At 37.7% G+C, this 25875-nt stretch overlaps 1 protein-coding gene across 1 annotated transcript; it reads left to right on the plus strand.

Moving 5' to 3' along the window:
* The first annotated feature begins 5628 nt into the window (after window positions 1-5628).
* LOC136239032 (uncharacterized) lies at window positions 5629-24237 on the plus strand. Its single transcript, XM_066029772.1, has 5 exons — window positions 5629-5766; window positions 5825-5903; window positions 12519-12752; window positions 22837-22985; window positions 23893-24237. Exons 1-5 carry the CDS (start codon window positions 5764-5766, stop codon window positions 24124-24126), a joined length of 699 nt encoding a protein of 232 aa, XP_065885844.1. The 5' UTR covers window positions 5629-5763; the 3' UTR covers window positions 24127-24237.
* Window positions 24238-25875: the final 1638 nt, after the last annotated feature.

Raw genomic sequence — 25875 nt, forward strand, 5'->3', positions numbered from 1 at the left:
GCACTTTTAAAAAACTTCTGAGCCAGTTGGCAGTTTAAATTGCAAAATACCATGCATGTACCAGAAATGCCCCAAGATTTAAATGATCATGATTTTTTTAAAAAAACATTATTTTGAAAATGACCTCACATTGAATAATTTTTTTCTTGCAAAACACCCACCCAGATCTATTAGATTATTATAATGCCTTGTGGTATGATGCAATTACCAACAATACAATGTTCCAGGACAATTATCTGTGTACGTAACGTGCATAAGATTCTCCATCATTATGTCTTCATTCCAACACTCATGCATGCTTCAAGCTCTACCAACCATAAAGTATTTGGCCTCACCTAATCACAAAATATCAACACCTGTTGTTTATAACTTTCAGGTTCTCCTGATTCCCACCAATTCACTAAAGAAGAATCAACACTGTCTACAGCTACAGTGCGCTCATACATGGTGTGGGATGCTCTTATTGTCTACTTATTAATTAGCAGTAATTAGTATAGGTTTACTTATAAGATCGGACCATGCCACCTCTAGCCTGAGCTACGTAAGTATGCCAGACATGCAGCCTCATCTGTAAGACCATGCAATATAAGGACCATAGAGTTTGGCCCTATAGATGGCTCTAGTATAAAAATAAATACGTACTGTTATGTGGCAGGGGGATAGGGTTGGGTGAAAAAGTGCAGCAAAATATATTATCTATCACCTTGCATCGACTGGATCTGAGAAACCCAGCAACCAATCAATGCACTTGTTACCACGACTGAAATTGATCGTTGTGCTTATAAATTTTCATCTTTTCCTTTGTGCAGCATGACCATTGGTGGATATGCCCCAGCATGGTTTCTGGAGTACCTTTTGTCAGGAGGATTGGTACCATTCAACCACAAACTATTTATATCAATGATAGCTCTATAATCTATTTTTGTGGCCATGGTATTGTTGGTCTCTTAAGTATCTCACAATATTAATGTGCAGGTGACAGTGGTTTGGGCCCAAATTAACCTCTGAATTTCATTTTCTTACTTCCTTTATATATAAATAGTCCACCTAGCTACTGTACACCACCTCTACACCTAACATAATTATCCCTATAAAAAGCTGCCCAAAACACTCAGGACGATTTTTTGATGTTGGAGTGTTGTATAAACGGCGATAGAATTTCAACCATGAATTTATAATATCATGATCACTGCATGGGAACTAAAATTGTTTAAATGTATTGACATTGTGTGCCACATTTTGTGTGGAATTTAAGTCACACATATATAATATATATGTACACATACTGAATGCCTTTTACAAGATAGTAGCCCTAATAAGTCACTCCCTTCCACTCTGACATCTCTAGCTACAAATAAACCTAGCAATTCCTTACGTTTTGCATGCAATACACCATGAGGTGATTTATTAATGGGGTCCAGAAATATTACAGTCGAACCTCAGTCTCTAATCTGACACCTGAGTAACCTCTCTGATCTGACCAAAATGTCATTTACCAGCACTTTTGTATAGAAAACAATCTCTGTAATCTGATTCCTCTGTACACTGTAAAAAAAATCAGACACAAAATTTGATTCCCTAGACTGATATAACAGATTGCACAATGCTTTTTAGGCATAAATTAATTTTAGAATTTGCAATTATTCAGTACAACTTTTCTCTACTATTGTCAACCAATTAACAGCTTTGGTTGTTATTATTTTTTGTGATTGTTCTTAATGATTCAATGAAACACTGCCACTTGTGTTATATCTCACTACTGATCTCCTATTCCAAGTCCATGAAACCTTACAACCACTATATGTGTCAATTACAGAAGATCATGTGTAGTGCATGCATAAGTCTGTGTGTCCTATCAGTGTTACATACAATTCTATTGGCCTTTGTAGGATTACAGAGGTAAAAAACAATTATAATGAATCTGATAGATATTGTACAATGTCTGATTACAGAGGTGACTTGATAATCCAACAACCTCTTTAATCCAGCAAAATTTATGGCTCCCATTGAGCATCGGATTAGAGAGGTTTGATTGTAACTACTTGACAGCTTTACTATTACCATCTCTTTATCGTCTTTGTAATGAGGTGGTAAAGCTATACTGACCAGTTAACTCTTGGCTCTACAGCATACATGTCACAGTACATGAAGTTTTGTCCTTTCATTTCCATTTCCAGATGAATATTAATGTATCAGATATGAACTTGTGATGTAGAGGAAGACATGTTGATTACATAACTTCATGGATTTGTGCATGCAAGTAGCTGCTTTGCAGCATCCTGAAAACTAATAGTATTCCTATTGTGTGTTGGCTAGAAACTGTGATGAAATTGTTCTTGAGTAGCCATGCACATAGCTACCAAATATGTGTGCTAAAGGATGCATAATGTGCAAATAAGATTTGTATACATTATGTGCATTATTGAAGCCAACAATGGCACGCAGGAAGGAAAACTTGCAACTAGAATAATATCAGTTGAGTCACATATCAACATTAATGAATATACACCTAACATGTTCTTTTAGAATGCAATGCAAGTTCACTGGATTCATTTATTTCCCAAAAAATTTGTCACTGACAGGTTTCTGATGTTATAAGGTGATGAGGCTTCTCTCATGCTACTTGTTTTAACACCATCTTTTGAGCACACATCAACCCCTTAGTGACCTTACTGGATTGTGTATATGGTAGTTACATTGTCTGGACAGTAACCAGCTCTGTACAGTTCATGTATTATGTATGGCTTCATTGAAATGTAATAATTACTGACATGTGTATTTACTTTGTAGTGTCTCAATTAGGTGGTTCACATGTAGAAGCTCAGAAATTCTAGAAACTATCCATTTTTATTTTTGACAAGTGCATGATGCACATGCACTGACCTGACAAAGTGTTGCTATAAGTATTGAACCATAATATCTTATACTTTCATGCACACATGCAATGACTGCATAATGACAACAAGTATGCATGCAAAACTCTCAGGAAAAACAATGATGATTATATCCTTGCATGCAAAGTACATTTAAACGTCATGGTAAAAAAATACTAATTTCAAGCTAAAATAGCTATATAATTTCTGGTTGTTGATTCACTTATCAGCATTTCAATTTTGTTATAGATATGCTAAAATGATATCCCATTGTTCAATTGATTATATATTATTAATAATCAAGTTAATCTATTGTTAATTTAAATTTCCACTATATGGATAATTAAGTTGGCCAGTGTAGAGTTCAATTCTTGAAATAATAAATTATCTTTGGCTTGTTACTAGTTAGCTTGTACTACGTAGCATCTTATCCACATCCTGATCTTTTGTGTACAGCTTCGCCAAGTACCAAACTGTTAAGGTGCTTTTTCCATTATAAAAATTGCTGATTCTATAAAATGTCACCTATATTATATCACAAGAGATATGAAGCACAAGATGAAGATGTAGGTAAGGCACTGATCATGAGATTTGGCATGGAAAAAGTCTAGCTCCTTGGAGTGTAACCACAATTTTAGTTCTTTTTAGAAAAAGCAAATCTAAAGTTTTAAAGGCATTCCATCAATTAGCTAATATGCACTCACAACTGATTACTTTACACTTGCATGAAGATAAGAGTCAGCAATATTTATTCATTTATTTTTTATTTATTAAGGCTTTACAGCACAAGTGCTGAAGGTCTAGACACCTGCCTGTTAGTAAGTATAATATTTTAAAAGTTGAAGAAAGGAGAAAAAATCCTTGACTGGACCTGGGCAGCCTCGAACCTGCAGCCATCCGATTTACACTTGAACGCTTACAGGAGTCTGCCAGGCCAGGCAGACAAGATGCTTTCTGTTTGTTAATTTCATGTAGGAACCTTAGAGAGTACCAGATGGACATTATTAAGGCTTTACAGCACAATTATAAGTTGCTGAGGGTCTGGACACCTGGTCCCACGGCCTGTTTAAAGTTGGATTGATTTGATTTGATTTATTAAAGAGTTAACGACACATACAATTATACAGGATACAAAAACAAGGCATTAGAACAACTATAAGAACATGTAGTTGAACACACTAGCAAACACGTACAAAACCAGTATCAGTACACAAAAGCCATAGCCATCATTACAAAAACAAAGAACTGTTACAATCCAGATCACAAATGAGGAATTGTATAATCATCACAGAACTGTTTGCTGATAGAGTTCAGCATAAAAAGATGGTCACAGCATTCCACCATCGAGAGTCGAAGCTCTAGTACAAATGAACTTAAGAGCAATAACAAGGTAAAAGCTCTTGGGGTTAGCAAGACAACTTTTGACCCTGGTGTCATACAGTCAAACCTCTTTAATCCAATGCTCAATGGGAGCCATAAATTTGCTGGATTAAGGACTCTGTAATCCGACATTGTATAATATCTATAATTATGGCAGATTATGCAGTAAATATGTTTTTTTAACATGAATGAATTTTAGAATTTGCAAGTATTACAGCTTTCTTATTATTGTTAACCATACAATTATTTTCTGTGATGTCTTTATGCATGCTGTTTGTCGGATTACAAAGGTCAAAAACAATGTATTTTCAAGTCTAGGGAATCAAATTTTGTGTCAGATGCAGAGTACAGTGGTTGTTTTCTACATAAAAGTGTTGGTAAATGACATTTTGGTCAGATTAGAGAGGTAGGTGTCAGATTAGAGAGATTTGACTGTACTGAGAATGACTGCGACCAAATTGAATCAAAGATGAATGGAGCACAATAGATTGGTGGTATTGACAATACAATAAACAGGTAGCCTCAGGCACTGATCTCAACGGAAGTGGCTGGTTGGCTTAGATTTGGTCTTTCATTACAAGCATTACTGCAGTAGCAAAATATAAAGTATGGAGTGGGGTTTGGCAAAGCATAGCTATTGAACTGTTCACAATTGTTTAGTGTGCAAACTACATAATAATATGCATGCTCTTGCTAGGGGGTCTGAGAGCACGCTTCCAGAAAACTTTTTAATTTTGTCTTCCTGAGATTGAATCTTAAGGGAAAATTATAAAACTGTTTACAAACCAGTTATTCATGGTGAGTGGCTAGCCACCCTATCCACCCCCCTGGATGAGTCACTGAGCCCGAAATCATAGATAGTGTATACTACGTACCCGTAGTATATAGCTACTATCTATTGCCGAAATTAAATAAGTTTTTCTGATTGAGTTCAGGAAAGTACTGTAACACATGATCAAACCTTGACAGTTGTTTGCCAGCATATATATCCACACTGCCCTGTTCTGCATATACATTTCAGTCATTGTAAGGATTGCTGAAATAGTGGAGAGCCCTACACTGGAAGGGCATAATGTAAGTGAGAAGAAACCACATGATCCCTACTATTCAGTAGGAGGAAGGACCATCATTATTGATGTAAAAGGCATGAACAATATACTTAAAAATAAATAATTTATGTAATGTGTCCTCAGACTCATGCAACCACATAAAGGCAAATATGCCAAAAATGGGCGTGGCAAGAAAATTTACAATAAAAATAAAATGTTAGTCCATTTTGAACAGTCCCTAGCCAGAAATGTCTTCCTTGACTAAATGATACTCTATCAATATACATCATCGGGGCCTGCGCTAATTGGCAAAAGAGTCACGAGGCGTAACTTTGAATGGGCACTAGGAATGGGCGTTACATCTTAATTCTGTAAAATCGTAATCACAGGGAATTTTTGTAGGGAAATTTTATTGTTGTTGTGGCTTCCTATAGAAGAGAAGGTAAACAACACCCTCAGAGATGGTAAGAGTTACTGCAACTGCTAGCTAATCATGCTATCTGAACGCGTAAAAACCTGTAGGCAACTCCTCAACTTGACGACCAAACCTCGGACCAAACTGACTGCGGGATGAAGAGAGTTCAATTCTATGCTGTTCTAGGTGAGATCATGGATTATTGATTGGGTTAATGAGATGTGTCGTGTGCAGGTGATTGTATTAGTGTGCATGGTACAGCCTAGTCTGGCGCCGCCGACCCTCCCAAAAATAGGCGAGAAAATAGGGTTCGTCTAGCATTCAGGACTTGTGCTTAGGAATGCGTAATTACACTGCGGCTCACGTTAACAAACATAACAAGAGATCACGAAGAATGCAATCACGACAGTGATGCTATCAGTTACTTTCTATGACCGGTTGATGTTTAGTCTGTGGAGGCGATATTTCTACTTTCCGAGGGAAGGCGTCTATTACACACGAATGTTAAATGGAAAATCGTCCTTGGTTTATTTACCCTGACACAAAATGAACCGGCTCACGCAACTTTTGTTTCGTGACTCAGTTTCGTCCCAGTAGCAGCACATGTTGCTGTCAGACCTTCAGTGCTGGTCACTGTGAAGTGCTAATAACAATAAATCATATCAAAACATATGTATGGGATTTGTCAAATCAAGCATTTTCAGGTGGTCAACATTAAAAGTTTTCAAACACTGGGTTAAACCTTTTAAAATTAAGAATTATGCATTAAATAAATCTAAAATCTGTTTAATATCCTTTTTGAAACCTCAACTTGGTAAAACAGGCTGATCATAAAATCTCATCATTCCTTGTCATTTTTTGTCCAATACAAAATACATGTATTTTACACTACACGCAAAAACACTAATTTACAACCTTTAACTCACAAAATTTCTACAGCACACCATACAATAAAAGAAAGCCCTTGAATTTCTCTATCCAATTCGACCGTACAAATGGGAAAATGTTGCCATAGCGACAGTTATTTACTGCTGATGATGACATAATACACGCTCCATACATTAACCTATTGGAAATTTAATTATCTCGCCGGGAAAATCCCAATTTACAAGTTGTTATCCTCAACCAAATTCGCTAAATTTGGTATCATTCTACGCAGCGAAGGATGCTTAATAAGATTCCGACCGTACAAATTGTTAAACAGGTTAGGTTATAGAAATATGTTTAACAACACATGTTTTTACGGGCATTCTGAACACGTAAATTTTGCGGTACAAGGCTCCTTTCTAGCTTCCCCTTCGTTACTACACAAAGAACTTACACATGAATCGAATCGCCTTTCATCAAGGAATTTGATAAACCAAACTTTGTGTCCGTCAACCAAAGTACGCGGAAGTTATGGCGCCTTGTTTAGAGGACGGTGTTATTTTATACGAAACGGGCGTAACCCATTCGGAAATCCGGAATATCTTACACAAGTTTTGATATGTACTCAGGTTTAAAGGAAGAAAATCCATCCCTCCTGGAGGAGATTGAGTGTGGCGCTTAACTAGACATTGGCGATTGGGTGGTCTGCAGTTCGAATCCTGGGGTAGGAGAGATTTTTTTCCTTTCTTTAGCCCTTTTCTGTTTCACTTTACTATTAGCTAGGTTAAGTAATCATTTAAAGTCTCCAGTTCCTGTTAGGTTAGGTAAAGGCTGCAGCACATGTTGCTGTCAGATCTTCAGTGCTGGTCACTATAATAACAGTAATATTGATGATTTTAAAGAAGTTTTGTCCTGTGTTTCCTGGGAAGTTATTGACTTTGAGAATAGTGATATTGAGTTACCATGGTCTCAATGGAAAGATTTATTTTTCTCTGCTCAGGTGGATTATGTGTTTCCATCAGTTCGTTGGAATAAGCGGAAAATGAAGCATTGGTTTTCAGAATCTACAATAAAATTAATCCACAGGAAAAACATTTATATCGTGAGTACAAGCGTTCAGGTAATCCAGCCACTCTGAGAAAGTATAAATCTATCAGTAACCTGGTCCGTTCAAAGTGTCGCCAAGAGACTGCTAGTCATTCTAATTTAGTGTGTCAGCAGAGCCATACCAACCCAAAGCAATTCTGGAGATGGATTAATACAGTGAAAGGCTATCGTAATCCCATCCCTCCACTCCATGACTCTGGTAATACAATCACCAAAGACTCTGACAAGGCATCATTGTTTAATAGATATTTCTGCTCAGTTTTCACCAAGGAAAATACCTCTAATCTTGACTCACTAACTCCTGAATCCTCACATCCTACTATCATCGACTCAATCTCTATAACACCTGAAGAAGTTCATGCTGAACTGTGCCACTTGAGTGTTAACAAAGCCTGTGGCCCTGATAATATTACTTCATTTCTACTGAAAAATGCTGCAGATTATATTTCCATTCCTCTTTGTCACTTATTCAACAAATCACTATCAACAGGTACTCTTCCCTTTGACTGGGTTTCAGGAAATATTGTTCCGATACACAAGCGTAATGACAAGCATAATCCTAGTAACTACAGACCAATCAGTCTCACTTCTGTTGTAATCAAAGTTTTTGAGCGTATTTTGCACCGACACTTAGTTTCTGCTTTGGAGCGTCGCCAACTGCTTAGTCCTTCTCAATCTGGCTTCAGAAATAAAAGATCTACTGTAACTCTTCTGACTGAGGCTGGTGATGATTGGTCTCAATGTTTAGAACAACGAAGCACTGTACATTGTCTACTGCTTGACTTTGCGAAGGCTTTTGATTCTGTACCACATGAACGCCTTCTGCTTAAGTTAAGCTCTCTAGGAATTCATGGTAAAGTACTGTCGTGGCTTAGATTTTTTCTAACTAAAAGAAAACAAAGAGTGGTAATCAATGGTACTTTTTCAGATTGGGCCATTGTTACTTCTGGGGTTCCACAGGGAACTGTCTTGGGTCCACTTTTGTTTTTGATTTACGTAAATGATTTGGCTTCTGTTGTAAAACACTCCACTGTTAAAATGTTTGCTGATGATGTTTTACTTTATGCTCCAGCTAACACTCTCAAGGAATGTTCTTCCCTACAAAATGACCTCACTGCCATTTCTTCTTGGGCTAGTCGCTGGCAATTAAAGTTAAATCCCGCCAAATGTGAAGCTTTGATGATTACTAACAAACGCAAACCAATTCCATTTACATACTCCATTAACCATCAACCTATTTCATGGAGTAATCCTGTGAAGTATCTTGGTGTGCAGGTAGATTCCAAGTTAAACTGGTCTAAGCATTGCAAGTATGTTGTCAGTAAGGACACCAAGTCTTTGAACTATTTACGTAGATCAATGTTTGGTTGCAGCCGTGCAGCTAAGTGTGCCGCATACAAAGCTATCATCCGGCCAACGCTAGAGTATGCTGCAGTCGTATGGAATCACCATAATTTGGGTGATATCCAACTACTAGAGTCCCTACAAAAGCGGGCAGCTCGATGGATCTGTGGGAGTCGCTGGAGTCCATCTACCAGCTCTTGGACCATTTCTTCGAATGATTGTTGCTCCCAACTTCACCTTCCTTCTCTCCAGTCAAGACGAAGTTTCCTTTCGGTCAGTTTCCTCAATGACATATATCACCAGCAAACATCTATTACATTTAATAGTCACTGTTCATTTAATTCCATAGCATCTACCAGAAGTCACCATCTTTCACTAGTCCCTCCACAGTCCACCATTAATTCTAGGAGATATTCTTTTTTTGTCAACACAACTTTCTTCTGGAACACTGTGCCATTACATATCCTTGAAGACAGTAATCGAAAGTCTTTCCAGCATCACCTTTATAATTACTTATGTGTCAAGTAACTTCTTAATCACTGTTTTGTGTTTTGTTGTGTACTGTTTAGTTTGTAGTGTACTGTAGGTATATGTATATGTATGTTTGTTTTTTGTAGGCGGACACCTTGTACAGGCTTTGCCTTTTGTGTATGCCTTCCTTTTTGGTAAATTGATAATAATAATAGTATTTACTCATGTCATGCGGCACAATGCATTTAATTGACAATACTGCAATTTGATTGGACGCACCAGTTTTCAGTAACAGTGGCACTAGTCCTTGATTCTAGACCCATTTTTCGGGGCGCTATAGGGTCGATTGGCGGGGCCAGACTAGGTACAGCCCGTGCACAGAGGAGGTAGGACATGACGTCACAATAATTGCGTGACATGTGCATACTGTACATTTTTAGCATAGGGTATAGTTCTAGTAAACTGTAAAGTTTAGCACTGGATTTATTGTCAGAAATGATAATTCACTAGTGTAGAAATCGTTTCATGTGATGAGCTTCATTGAGCTCCAGGGATTTTACGATGAATATTGCAATAGAGCAATAATTTCTCTTATTTTCAGGTACCTGTGTTATTGTTCGCTGTATTCTTAGTCACTAGTAGTAAATGCAATCGACTTCGGCATCTACATTGATGCAAGTAGCTAGTACATTAGTTTTTCATCATGCAATTATCATTGAAATTCAATTACATTATGCAAGAATCGTATGCGTTATGACATCATGTCCTACCCCCTGGTCTGTACAGCAGCTGAGAACACCCGAACAGCACAAGATTATCCGCCTTCAGGTCCTGCCCACACACAAAAGAATTTCTGAGAAATTTTGAGAACAGTATGCAGATGCACTCATGCTCAAAAACTTGTACAATAGTACTGTTTATTAGGGACCATGCACTTTCTGTATAGCTAGTAAGCCTAGTATATAGCCACACTGACCAGAAACCAGCCTCACAATACCTTCATGGCACCTTGGCAGCTATTGCATGTTTAGGTACTGTATTAACTATTACCAAGCCCAAAAGTTTTTTAGTGCAACCCGACTAGGGATGCGCCAGATTTTTCTGGCAAAATTTTTGGAAAAATACATTGGTAATTTTAAGCAAAGAGCAAAATACTGGAAAAATAGGTAGAAAAAAAATGGGCACCAAGGAATGGCAACTTAGCACATTTTGTCTAATAAAGATCAAGATACTCTAATATAACAGTCACTTATAGTATTAGGACAACATATGCTTATAGGAAAAATGGTGACTAAAGTTCGAGATACTCTAATAGAGCAGTCACTACGTACGAAATATTCTAATAGAGCAGTCACACATGCTTGTAAGCTTGAGATACTGCAATTAATTTTTACTGATGCTCAGCAAAATAGAAAAAATTTGAGCAAAATATTGAGCAAAATAGGTAAAAAATAGAATAATAGGTGGAAAAAAAGCAAAATCAGTAGGCTCATCCCTAAACCCAACTCGAAACATCAATATAAGTTACTATGAAATTTTTTAACAAATAATTTATTTACGGTGTTTGACTTACTTACTAGTGCCTTCAGACAAACATAACTCAATAATGACTGTGGCTATGGGATTGACTTATTCACTGTTAGATGTCGTTTCCTTTTGGCAGTCATTAACTTATCTTTGTCCTCCTTTGTGTCCCATTTTTCACTGACAGTGCAAGGTACCAATTCATGGTAGTGCGTCATAGCAACATGTGGCTGTGCAGACCAGCTATCACATTCACATTTAAAATGGGAATTGGCGGTATTTTCCACAGTGACTGGAGATGGTTCTCATGATATTTTTTTTGTTTGTAAAAAGCATTGTGAAATGGGCTAAACATAGCTAAAAACAAAGCGTATAATGGCCACTTTATTTCTCAGTAATGATAGTTGGGGCATGTGAAATTAATTTTAATGGTATGTCTGTCATCATTCTATTTTTGATGCGATATACATGGGTTCACACAAACTTCACAGTAATGATTATGTTACAAAAAAAGCAAAGAAATGAGTACAAGGAAAATTAAACAAAAGTGGTAAAACAAGAGAGGCCAATTACAGTTCAGAGAGCCAAACTGATATCCTCCCTGCGTGAGATCTACCATAAATTATAATAATACGCTGTAAGCTTTCAGAGACTCAATATGTATTGTATAAATAGAATGGATCTAATTATGACTTATAGAATTCTGAATGGACTTGTAGCTATGGACAACAGTGAACTTTGATCACACAAAGTCGTATCTGCTCCTAACATACTTTATTTTTAAAACTAAAGATATTATTTTCATGTAACCACCATTTTGATTATGTATAGTTTGTAATATGAGATTGGTTTTTAAGACTTTTGTCTTTCCTACCACCAATAAATAATACAATCTCTAATTCATAATATTATAGACTGAAGTATAGCCAGTGATTAAGGTATCCACTAGTATATCTAAATGTGTAGGTGACTTCCCTTTTTTCACTCCTTTTTATTTTTATATCCCTAATTGAACTGTACTTGTTGACATATAGTTTAGCTCAATTTTCACTGATAGAAATATCTGATATACATATATATGATATATTTTTTTTATACATCACATTTTGGATCCGGAGCTATACGGTACAGCTCAGCTCCGATCCAAGGTAACATTCGCCCACATCTTAGACACGTTTTCCCCACATTTTGCCCATGTTTTATGTGAATTTCACGCGTCCATATAAAATATTACACTGTCGCTACATAAAGTCTACGTATGTGTTGCAATACAAGTTTACTCACAGTACACATTGCGAGAGGACGTAACTTGCCCTCGTTTTGCACGCATTTCACTCGCATTTTAGACATGGGCGAATGTTACCTTGGAGCTGAGCTGTACTGTATATTCATTTAGCAAGAGTGAATGATACTATTCACTCTTGGCTAAAGTAAACAGCTAATTGACCTAACCATGTATGTATATGTGTGCCTTTTTTGCTACTGTAGTTGAAGATTTCCAACCTGTGAAGCCTTTGATGAAAGTGGCTCCATCAAAGCTCCAGCAAGGTGTACCGATGTATCCTCCAACTACTGGTCCAATAGAAATTGCAAATGAAAGTGCTAGAATGCACATTCAAGAAGCGTATACTTCACAGTCAACACAAGCTCTAATTGAAGTAGTCGAAAAAAATGGCATCCATCAGCTATCTCTTGCTGGTTCTGGATACAACATCAATGCTAGTAAGGGTTGTGTATCAAGACACACGGTAGTGTGTCGTGCGGCCCAAGTAGCCGGCGCGCCACACCGTGGGTATATTTACAGGAAGAAAGTAAATGCAATTTTAACACCCTTGTAGCTCCGTGATTCCTTATCCTATTAAACCCAAAGTTGCTACAGAAATGCCGGCGAGGTAGGGGAGTCCACATACCAAATTTGAAGAAAATCGCTCCAGCCATTTCCGAGATACGAGCGGCCAAAGTTTGGGTTTTTTTTCTTCGTTTTTTTCTTCTACTTCTTTTCGCACACTTTGCAAAATCCGCAATAAAACACCAATTCGTGCTTGGATCGGGCTGAAATTTGGCACACTTAAAGAGCTCATTAAGGCGAATCTCAGTACCAATTTTGGTAGGAATCCGATGAACATTCACGGAGTTATGACCGATTATCTGCGTAAAATAAGGTCGAAGGTCTGTCACGCCCACAGGGTAAACCGCTTGAAGGAATGAGCTGAAAATTGCTATGTAGATGGAGTAACTATCGTAGGAGTGCCTTTTTGTGGTTTGAAAGGAATCCAGTTAAAGGCCATCGAGATATGACACAAAACCCAACCTATGTCACAATTACGCGATCGATTTTTATGAATAAAAAAACTATTAGTTTTCACGCCTACCAGCCAAACCGCTTAGAACAGTGAGCTGAAAATCGGTGTGTAGCTGGAATAATTATCATAGAAAGTCCTTGCAGTAGTACAGAAGAATCGGATTACAAACCACTGAGTTATGATTCCAAAGCCAACTACGTGTAGCATATACGAGATCGAGATACTCTAATAGAACAGTCACCCTAATAAAGCATTCAGCTACGTTTATAACTTACTCCATTATAGAATTTCTTTGGCATTGCAAGTTATTCTGTAGGGAGTTCAGTTACAAACAGTTAATCTTATAGACAATTCAGCTACAAGCAAGTCATCCTGTAGAGAGTTCAGCTACAAATATGTTGCAGTAGAGATTTAGAACATTATAAGTCACACCGAAGAGAATTCAACTATAAACAAGTCACCTTGTAGAGAGTTCAGCTACAACAAGTCACTCTGTAGAGAATTCAGCTACAAACAAGTCACTGCGTAAAGGGTTCAGCTACAAAAAAAGCTACCTAGTAGAGAGTTCATTTAGATCAGCTACAAACAAATTACTTTATGCAATGTTCAGCTACAAGTAAGTCACTCTGTAGAGAGTTCAGCTACAAACAAGTCACTCTGTAGTACAAACAAGTCACCGTGGAGAGAGAGTTCAGCAACCAATCAAAAAACCATCATGTAAAAGAGTTCAGGTATACAAACAAGATATAACTTTATAGAGAGATCAGGTAGAAACTTAACAGATCACACTGTAGAGAGTTCAGCTAGAAACAAGTCATCCAGACTGAGTAGAGAGATCAACTAGAAAACATCACCTTGTAGAGAGTTCATATCACCCTGCAGATAGTTCAGCTACAAACAAATCACCCTATAGAGAGATCAGCTAGAAGAAGTCACCTTGTAAAGAGTTTAGCTACAAAGAAACTACCATGTAGAGAATTCAGCTATGAACAGATCATCCTGTTGAGAGTTCAGCTAGAAACAAGTCATCCTGTAGAGAGATCAACTAGAAAAAGTTACCTTGTAGAGAGTTCAGCTACAAAGAAACAACCATGTAGGAAGTTCAACTGCAAACAAATCAAACTGTACAGAGTTCAGCTACAAACAAATCACCCTGTAGAGAGATCAGCTAGAAACAAGTCACCCTGTAGAGAAATCAACTAGAAGAAGTTACCTTGTAGAGAGTTCAGCTGCAAACAAACCATCATGTAGAGACTTCAGCTGCAAACAAATCACCCTGTAGAGAGTTCAGCTATGAAAGGATCACCCTATAGAGAGTTCAGCTAGAAACAAGTCATCCTGTAGAGAGATCAGCTAGAAGAAGCTACCTTGTAGAGAGTTCAGCTACATAGAAACCACCATGTAGATAGTTCAGCTGTAAACAAATCATCCTGTAGAGTTCAGCTTCGAACAGATCACCCGGTAGAGTTCAGCTAGAAACAAGTCACCCTACAGAGAGATCAGCTAGAAACAAGTCATCCTGTAGAGAGACCAGCTAGAACAAGTCACTTTGTATGTAGAAAGTTCAGCTACAAAAAAAATCACCCTGTAGAGAGGTCAGCTACAAACAAATCTCCCTGTATAGAGATCAGCTAGAAGAAGTTACCTTGTAGAGAGTTCAGCTACAAAGAAACCATCATGTAGAGAGTTCAGCTGCAAACAGATCACCTGTAGAGAGTTCAGCTACAAACAAATCTCCCTGTAGAAAGGTCAGCAAGAAGAAGTCACCTTGTAGAGAGTTCAGCTACAAAGAACCATCATGTAGAGAGTTCAGCTGCAAACAAATCACCTGTAGAGAGTTCAGCTACAAACAAATCTCTCTGTAGAGAGATCAGCTAGAAGAAGTTTCGTTCAGCTACAAACAAATCACCCTGTAGAAAGATCAGCTAGAAGATGTTACCTTGTGGAGAGTTCAGCTACAAAGAAACCATCATGTAGAGAGTTCAGCTACAAACAAATCACCTGTAGAGAGTTCAGCTACAAACAAATCTCTCTGTAGAGAGATCAGCTAGAAGAAATTACCTTGTAGAGAGTTCAGCTACAAAGAAACCATCATGTAGAGAGTTCAGCTGCAAACAAATCACCTGTAGAGAGTTCAGCTACAAACAAATCTCCCTGTAGAAAGGTCAGCTAGAAGAAGTTACCTTGTAGAGAGTTTAGCTACAAAGAAACCATCATGTAAAGAGTTCAGCTGCAAACAAATCACCCGTATAGAGTTCAGCTACAAACAAATCTCTCTGTAGAGAGATCAGCTAGAAGAAATTACCTTGTAGAGAGAGTTCAGCTACAAAGAAACCATCATGTAAAGAGTTCAGCTGCAAACAAATCACCTGTATAGAGTTCAGCTACAAACAAATCTCTCTGTAGAGAGATCAGCTAGAAGAAGTTACCTTGTAGAGAGAGTTCAGCTACAAAGAAACCATCATGTAAAGAGTTCAGCTGCAAACAAATCACCTGTATAGAGTTCAGCTACAAACAAATCTCTCTGTAGAGAGATCAGCTAGAAGAAGTTACCTTGTGGAGAGTTCAGCTACAAAGAAACCATCATGTAGAGAGTTAAGGTGCAAACAAATCACCTGTAGAGAGTTCAGCTACAAACAAATCTCCCTGTAGAAAGGTCAGCTAGAAGAAGTCACCTTGTAGAGAGTTCAGCTACAAAGAACCATCATGTAGAGAGTTCAGCTGCAAACAAATCACCTGTATAGAGTTCAGCTACAAACAAATCTCCCTGTAGAGAGATCAGCTAGAAGAAGTTACCTTGTAGAGAGAGTTCAGCTACAAAGAAACCATCATGTAAAGAGTTCAGCTGCAAACAAATCACCTGTATAGAGTTCAGCTACAAACAAATCTCCCTGTAGAGAGATCAGCTAGAAGAAGTTACCTTGTGGAGAGTTCAGCTACAAAGAAACCATCATGTAGAGAGTTAAGGTGCAAACAAATCACCTGTAGAGAGTTCAGCTACAAACAAATCTCTCTGTAGAGAGATCAGCTAGAAGAAGTTACCTTGTGGAGAGTTCAGCTACAAAGAAACCATCATGTAGAGAGTTAAGGTGCAAACAAATCACCTGTAGAGAGTTCAGCTACAAACAAATCTCTCTGTAGAGAGATCAGCTAGAAGAAGTCACCTTGTGGAGAGTTCAGCTACAAAGAAACCATCATGTAGAGAGTTCAGCTTCAAACAAATCACCTGTAGAGAGTTCAGCTACAAACAAATCTCTCTGTAGAGAGATCAGCTAGAAGAAATTACCTTGTAGAGAATTCAGCTACAAAGAAACCATCATGTAGAGAGTTCAGCTGCAAACAAATCACCTGTAGAGAGTTCAGCCACAAACAAATCTCCCTGTAGAAAGGTCAGCTAGAAGAAGTCACCTTGTAGAGAGTTCAGCTACAAAGAACCATCATGTAGAGAGTTCAGCTGCAAACAAATCACCTGTACAGAGTTCAGCTACAAACAAATCTCCCTGTAGAGAGATCAGCTAGAAGAAGTTACCTTGTAGAGAGTTTTAGCTACAAAGAAACCATCATGTAAAGAGTTCAGCTGCAAACAAATCACCCATATAGAGTTCAGCTACAAACAAATCTCTCTGTAGAGAGATCAGCTAGAAGAAGTTACTTTGTAGAGAGAGTTCAGCTACAAAGAAACCATCATGTAAAGAGTTCAGCTGCAAACAAATCACCTGTATAGAGTTCAGCTACAAACAAATCTCCCTGTAGAGAGATCAGCTAGAAGAAGTTACCTTGTGGAGAGTTCAGCTACAAAGAAACCATCATGTAGAGAGTTAAGGTGCAAACAAATCACCTGTAGAGAGTTCAGCTACAAACAAATCTCTCTGTAGAGAGATCAGCTAGAAGAAGTTACCTTGTAGAGAGTTCAGCTACAAAGAAACCATCATGTAGAGAGTTCAGCTGCAAATAAATCACCTGTAGAGAGTTCAGCTACCAACAAATCTCCCTGTAGAAAGGTCAGCTAGAAGAAGTCACCTTGTAGAGAGTTCAGCTACGAAGAACCATCATGTAGAGAGTTCAGCTGCAATCAAATCACCTGTATAGAGTTCAGCTACAAACAAATCTCCCTGTAGAGAGATCAGCTAGAAGAAGTTTCCTTGTAGAGAGTTCAGCTACAAACAAATCACCCTGTAGAAAGATCAGCTAGAAGAAGTTACCTTGTGGAGAGTTCAGCTACAAAGAAACCATCATGTAGAGAGTTCAGCTGCAAACAAATCACCTGTAGAGAGTTCAGCTACAAACAAATCTCCATGTAGAGAGATCAGCTAAAAGAAGTTACGTTGTGGAGAGATCAGCTACAAAGAAACCATCATGTAGAGAGTTAAGGTGCAAACAAATTACCTGTAGAGAGTTCAGCTACAAACAAATCTCTCTATATATCGATCTGTAGAGAGATCAGCTAGAAGAAGTTACCTTGTAGAGAGTTCAGCTACAAAGGAACCATCATGTAAAGAGTTCAGCTGCAAACAGATCACCTGTAGAGAGTTCAGCTACAAACATATCTCCCTGTAGAAAGGTAAGCTAGAAGAAGTCACCTTGTAGAGAGTTCAGCTACAAAGAACCATCATGTAGAGAGTTCAGCTGCAAACAAATCACCTGTATAGAGTTCAGCTACAAACAAATCTCTCTGTAGAGAGATCAGCTAGAAGAAGTTACCTTGTAGAGAGTTCAGCTACAAAGAAATCTCCCTGTAGAAAGGTCAGCTAGAAGAAATCACCTTGTAGAGAGTTCAGCTACAAAGAACCATCATGTAGAGAGTTCAGCTGCAAACAAATCTCCGTGTAGAGAGATCAGCTAGAAGAAGTTTCCTTGTAGAGAGTTCAGCTACAAACAAATCTCTCTGTAGAGAGATCAGCTAGAAGAAGTTACCTTGTAGAGAGAGTTCAGCTACAAAGAAACCATCATGTAAAGAGTTCAGCTGCAAACAAATCACCTGTATAGAGTTCAGCTACAAACAAATCTCCCTGTAGAGAGATCAGCTAGAAGACGTTACCTTGTGGAGAGTTCAGCTGCAAAGAAACCATCATGTAGAAAGTTAAGGTGCAAACAAATCACCTGTAGAGAGTTCAGCTACAAACAAATCTCTCTGTAGAGAGATCAGCTAGAAGAAGTTACCTTGTAGAGAGTTCAGCTACAAAGAAACCATCATGTAGAGAGTTCAGCTGCAAATAAATCACTTGTAGAGAGTTCAGCTACAAACAAATCTCCCTGTAGAAAGGTCAGCTAGAAGAAGTCACCTTGTAGAGAGTTCAGCTACAAAGAACCGTCATGTAGAGAGTTCAGCTGCAAACAAATCACCTGTATAGAGTTCAGCTACAAACAAATCTCCCTGTAGAGAGATCAGCCAGAAGAAGTTTCCTTGTAGAGAGTTCAGCTACAAACAAATCACCCTGTAGAAAGATCAGCTAGAAGAAGTTACCTTGTGGAGAGTTCAGCTACAAAGAAACCATCATGTAGAGAGTTCAACTGCAAACAAATCACCTGTAGAGAGTTCAGCTACAAACAAATCTCCCTGTAGAGAGATCAGCTAAAAGAAGTTACCTTGTGGAGAGATCAGCTACATAGAAACCACCATGTAGATAGTTCAGCTGTAAACAAATCATCCTGTAGAGTTCAGCTATGAACAGATCACCCGGTAGAGTTCAGCTAGAAACAAGTCACCCTACAGAGAGATCAGCTAGAAACAAGTCATCCTGTAGAGAGACCAGCTAGAACAAGTCACTTTGTATGTAGAAAGTTCAGCTACAAAAAAAATCACCCTGTAGAGAGGTCAGCTACAAACAAATCTCCCTGTATAGAGATCAGCTAGAAGAAGTTACCTTGTAGAGAGTTCAGCTACAAAGAAACCATCATGTAGAGAGTTCAGCTGCAAACAGATCACCTGTAGAGAGTTCAGCTACAAACAAATCTCCCTGTAGAAAGGTCAGCAAGAAGAAGTCACCTTGTAGAGAGTTCAGCTACAAAGAACCATCATGTAGAGAGTTCAGCTGCAAACAAATCACCTGTAGGGAGTTCAGCTACAAACAAATCTCTCTGTAGAGAGATCAGCTAGAAGAAGTTTCGTTCAGCTACAAACAAATCACCCTGTAGAAAGATCAGCTAGAAGATGTTACCTTGTGGAGAGTTCAGCTACAAAGAAACCATCATGTAGAGAGTTCAGCTACAAACAAATCACCTGTAGAGAGTTCAGCTACAAACAAATCTCTCTGTAGAGAGATCAGCTAGAAGAAATTACCTTGTAGAGAGTTCAGCTACAAAGAAACCATCATGTAGAGAGTTCAGCTGCAAACAAATCACCTGTAGAGAGTTCAGCTACAAACAAATCTCCCTGTAGAAAGGTCAGCTAGAAGAAGTTACCTTGTAGAGAGTTTAGCTACAAAGAAACCATCATGTAAAGAGTTCAGCTGCAAACAAATCACCCGTATAGAGTTCAGCTACAAACAAATCTCTCTGTAGAGAGATCAGCTAGAAGAAATTACCTTGTAGAGAGAGTTCAGCTACAAAGAAACCATCATGTAAAGAGTTCAGCTGCAAACAAATCACCTGTATAGAGTTCAGCTACAAACAAATCTCTCTGTAGAGAGATCAGCTAGAAGAAGTTACCTTGTGGAGAGTTCAGCTACAAAGAAACCATCATGTAGAGAGTTAAGGTGCAAACAAATCACCTGTAGAGAGTTCAGCTACAAACAAATCTCCCTGTAGAGAGATCAGCTAGAAGAAGGTACCTTGTAGAGAGTTCAGCTACAAAGAAACCATCATGTAGAGAGTTCAGCTGCAAATAAATCACCTGTAGAGAGTTCAGCTACAAACAAATCTCTCTGTAGAGAGATCAGCTAGAAGAAGTTACCTTGTAGAGAGTTCAGCTACAAAGAAACCATCATGTAGAGAGTTCAGCTGCAAATAAATCACCTGTAGAGAGTTCAGCTACAAACAAATCTCCCTGTAGAAAGGTCAGCTAGAAGAAGTCACCTTGTAAAGAGTTCAGCTACAAAGAACCGTCATGTAGAGAGTTCAGCTGCAAACAAATCACCTGTATAGAGTTCAGCTACAAACAAATCTCCCTGTAGAGAGATCAGATAGAAGAAGTTTCCTTGTAGAGAGTTCAGCTACAAACAAATCACCCTGTAGAAAGATCAGCTAGAAGAAGTTACCTTGTGGAGAGTTCAGCTACAAAGAAACCATCATGTAGAGAGTTCAGCTGCAAACAAATCACCTGTAGAGAGTTCAGCTACAAACAAATCTCCCTGTAGAGAGATCAGCTAAAAGAAGTTACCTTGTGGAGAGATCAGCTACAAAGAAACCATCATGTAGAGAGTTAAGGTGCAAACAAATTACCTGTAGAGAGTTCAGCTACAAACAAATCTCTCTATATATCGATCTGTAGAGAGATCAGCTAGAAGAAGTTACCTTGTAGAGAGTTCAGCTACAAAGGAACCATCATGTAAAGAGTTCAGCTGCAAACAGATCACCTGTAGAGAGTTCAGCTACAAACAAATCTCCCTGTAGAAAGGTAAGCTAGAAGAAGTCACCTTGTAGAGAGTTCAGCTACAAAGAACCATCATGTAGAGAGTTCAGCTGCAAACAAATCACCTGTATAGAGTTCAGCTACAAACAAATCTCCCTGTAGAGAGATCAGCTAGAAGAAGTTTCCTTGTAGAGAGTTCAGCTACAACAAATCACCCTGTAGAAAGATCAGCTAGAAGAAGTTACCTTGTGGAGAGTTCAGCTACAAAAAAATCTCCCTGTAGAGAGATCAGCTAGAAGAAATTTCCTTGTAGAGAGTTCAGTTACAAAGAAACCACCATGTAGAGAGTTCAGCTGCAAAGAAATCACACTGTAGAAAATTCAGCCACAAACAAATTGCCCTGTAGAAAGATCAGTTAGAAGAAGTTACCTTGTAGAGAGTTCAGCTACAAAGAAACCATTCTGTAAACAGCTCAGCTGCAAACAAATCACCTGCACAGAATTCAGCTACAAACAAACCATCCTTTACAGAGATCAGCTAGAAGAAGTTACTTGTATATTGTTCAGCTACAAACAATTCACCCTATAGAGAGAGCAGCAAGAAGAAGTCACTTTGTAGAGTGTTCAGTTACAAAGAAACCACCTGCATGGAGAGTTCTGTAATAAATATATGTATTATACATATAATTTGTACATTTACTGATAAAATCAGAAATATTTAAAGTACATCTGCTTCATCTTTACTTCTTCCTGTGGAAAAGAAAAAAAAAAACAGGTTTAAAAAGTCCCAAAGCTGGCCTATGGCCGGATAGGCCGGCTATGGGGTATACAAATACAAAAAGAAGTGAAATCTAATCCAAAACAGCCAGCTGTAAAGAAAGTGTGCGGCCCTCAAAATGGCTATGGTGAAAAAAGATGTGAAATCCAAGGTGGCGGCCAAGAAATGGCTGTGATGGTAGGTTAATGGTAAAAATTTTAATAACGGCAATTTAGATGAATTTTTTGCCAAGATCAAGCGGCACAAAAATTCACCTGAATTGTTGTTATTACAATTTTTACCATTAACCTACCATCACAGCCATTTCTTGGCCGCCACCTTGGATTTCACATCTTTTTTCACCATAGCCTTTTTGAGGGCCGCACACTTTTTTTACAGCTGGCTGTTTTGGATTAGATATTCTATACTCTAATCAGATGCGCAAGACCTAGAACATGAGTCCCCTTGTAGTCAGTGGCTATAGCCTATAATAATTTATGTGGTATGGGATAAGTACAAATTGCTATTATTAACAGTCTAAAAGGCATTTGTGACATGTAATCACATGTGTAGTATCCTAGTCTGTGGGAGTTTCAAAGCTAGTGCTACACTACCATGCAACCAGATAGTGTGGTTCCACTACTGGGAAATAAGTTAGTTATAACAGAGTACCCATCACTCACCAGTACTACACTTAACATCTACTAAAACGTGAAATAAACAGGTAAACCATTATACACACTAAATCACACAATTGTGATGATATAGATTTAGTACATAGCTATCAAAGGAGAGTCCAAGGCACAGAGAGCAGATATTTGTCAGAATCTCAACAGGTGTTATGTACATACTTGCCATGAGCTTTACTGTGGCAGAATATTAACGATTGCCATGCATTGTGTCATGTAATCTCGACTGACTGACAGGCTTGCAAATCGAATATTACTCTTTGACTTTGAAAAAATTAAATATTAATGCTTCTGCATGTAATTCATGTTGTTTATTTGGTGTCAGAAGTATACCTATGAAGCATACATACATAATTATATATAGCAGTACTATACTACCACCGAGTATCCTTGGTTTGCCCATCATCTGAAACACCCGAGAGAATGGAGTCATTTATCTGAATCCTTCATTTGCTAACTGTCATGTTCTTGTATTGTATCCTTGATAAACCATTTAATGACATGATTTTTAGTGTATAATTCTATTCTTGAATTGTTTCTCTCTTTAGCATGGTTCAAAGAGTATTGTGATGTAAAAAGAGAAAATGGAGTTCCTGTAGCTACTCTATACAAATATGAGAGTGAGAAGTATCCTGGCCACTTCATACGTTGGTATCATGATGGTTCACAATCAGGCAATGATACCATAGACTGTGAGGTAGCTATATATATATATACTGTACTGTAGTTGTGTATAATACTGGTGATGGTAACTGCAATGATTTGACTATTCAAAGGAACAGTATTCCAAGCCATACAAGTGCTAATTTACATCCTGTAAAATATTTTCATAATGTAATAACTTGTTGTGTTTTATTGCATCATGCCACAAAATGGCCAACTTGTAGATGGGATAATTGTAAACAAAGTGATGATAATGGCATAAATTTGTACTAGCTGTTTTTACTTGTAAAGTATCTCACCTGCAATTCACATCGTTGTTTGGTAGTGAAAAGAACTGCTCTGTAAGCTTCGTCCCATGTGAATTGCAACTGAACAGCCGCTTCAGCCAGGCTCTAGCAGCTGGTACTAACTTGTGATGCTGTGCACTCTGTGCCGTTGCATTACCTTCCAACATTCATAGCATTTACTATCTTCTATTTGATTTAAATAACCTGTCTAGACATGTAATTTCACAACAAAATGATTCCAAGTCATTGTAGCAAGCTGTGAGAGTTGTTGTTCTCTGCCAAACCATAATCTCTGAGTAATTACATAAAACCACTAAAATGCTTTTTGCACTTGTGTGGCTTGGAGTACTGCCCCTTTAATATTGGCAATGAAAAACTCATCGCATATATAAACATGCAGTTTCATTTTCCTTTTATTAGTGAGAAATGATTGACTGTTTCATTAGAGCATTTAAGTATATCTATTTTTTTTGTTCCTATCATTGTGGGAAACTGTTGCTGCTTGGTAGAGAACTTTTAAAATGTGTGGGTTATTCTGTGAATTTAAGTAATTCTCTTGAAATACCCCTTTGTAAATACACGACACCGAAATATGCTTGAAATGTAATACCACACTGTGCTGCAGTGTAATTTAATGTATATATTTATTTTTAGCCAAAGGTAGCTGACCCAAAGGAGAATTACTTTGAATGGATAGTTGAGTCATCCAGTGATAGTAATGATGGTGGCTTTCAGTACAAATGGTTGAAGGCACCTGTTTTTGGAGTATATGATGATAATGATAATAACTACCCATCATACTATATGGCATTTAAAGATGAGAAACCAATTATAACAGCTTCCACAGCCTACGGAGAGAGGAAGTTTCTTATTACACCAATAAGTTAATAATATTTTACGTATATATTTGTGACTGTTTCACACATCATCCTGTGTCTGTACACAGAATTGTGTATTATGGTGTATAGCTATTATTATACTAACTTTGAAAACTTAGTACATTATTTTGTTCTTATATACCTGACTTAATTTAATAGTCTTATATACACAAACTTAAGAAAGTTACTAGTTACTCTCATACGCTTGTTTAGTAGATTGTCAACTTTTAAACATATTTGTACGATCATTGCAACACAGATATGCTTACCAAGGGAAGAATAGAAAGCTACAAACAAGCAAAGTAGCAGCTAACTGCTACTTTTTAAAGTTAAATAAGAATACTTCGTTTAACATTTAACGAAACTATAAGTATAAGTAAATAATATAACTAGATACATCCCTTGTAACTACTAACTATAGTCCACAAAGTAATTAAGTTGGAATAGTAATTAGATAAATAGTTACTAGTAATCATGAAAACTAAAATGTGAAATTTTTGCACCATATGCACAAACCCTGTTAGTAAACCGATTGTTGGATATTTTAATGACTTAATGAAGAATAATATGTCCACAATTTCATACTCAGTGATACATAACCTTTTGCCACTTACTGTATCAGTATGAAATTGCAGACATAACTGATTGTCTCATCAATGCACTGATTAAAGTAATCTTCACAAATATCTCATGGGACCATAGCAGTCTTATATGTGAATTAGTTGTACACTTTCTTTGTAACCATATATATTCGAGAAAAGCCAGGATGATTGTTGCTGGAACCACCGCCCTATAGACTATATGACTGTAGCTATTTTGTGTAAATAATATAAGGTCACTGCATGAATTGTGGTATGGGTTTGCTGCTGGCAGCTTGTAAGTATTGGTTTCTATTGAAGTGACTATACTGTGTAGATGGCAGATAGTTAGTGGGCAGTGTTATACATGTATATAAGGAATACAAGTTTGATGTAAACTGAAAAATGTCGTAATTTATGATTGAGATGTAATTTTATGCGTGACATTTCTAGTAATGATTTGATGCTAGTTACTTCTTGTCATATACATATATATATATATGCATAGCTATAAATCCTTTGCCACATGCATGATCTCTTTAGCCATTGTGTATTCTTTGCTATGGCTATCCGAACACTCGCAAACCAAATAATTTTCAACTGTTGCATATGCGAGAGACATACTGCATATAGTGTCTTTAAAATGGGTCTGTCCATTGTCTAGTGTATCTGTCCCTAACTAAACCTTTTTTCTCCTGTTTGTACATATGTGACTGAATTTGACAAAACCAGGCTTCGACGCACAAAGCTTCGTTAGGAGATATGGCAATTGTAATCATTGTGTAATAACTTCCCAGTGTCTACAGCTGTGCAAACAAAATTTGCACCAATTGTTCATCTATATACTAGCTATCACTGAGTGGGCGTATAAATTTCTGATACCCAAAATTTGCCCTACTTTGGGCAGCTTTTTTCGAGCGGGTAATAATATAGTAATAGGGTGGGTGGGCTTAATATAGGAGTATAAAATGAAGTAAGTATAAAATGAAATACGAAGACGAATGGAATCCAGAGACCAAGTTTGGGCTCTCCATGGCCCTCAAATCACTCCAAATTGATTGAGAACACTATTGGCGAGCTCTCTGTGAAGTCCCAGCTCACTACACACCATTATCACAAAACCATGGCCATTTAATGGCGCCAATCTCCGACTCGTGGTTTTGACAGGGTCGGAAGAAAAC

The sequence above is a fragment of the Dysidea avara genome, chromosome 11 (assembly GCF_963678975.1).
Source record: "Dysidea avara chromosome 11, odDysAvar1.4, whole genome shotgun sequence".
Classification (NCBI taxonomy): domain Eukaryota; kingdom Metazoa; phylum Porifera; class Demospongiae; order Dictyoceratida; family Dysideidae; genus Dysidea; species Dysidea avara.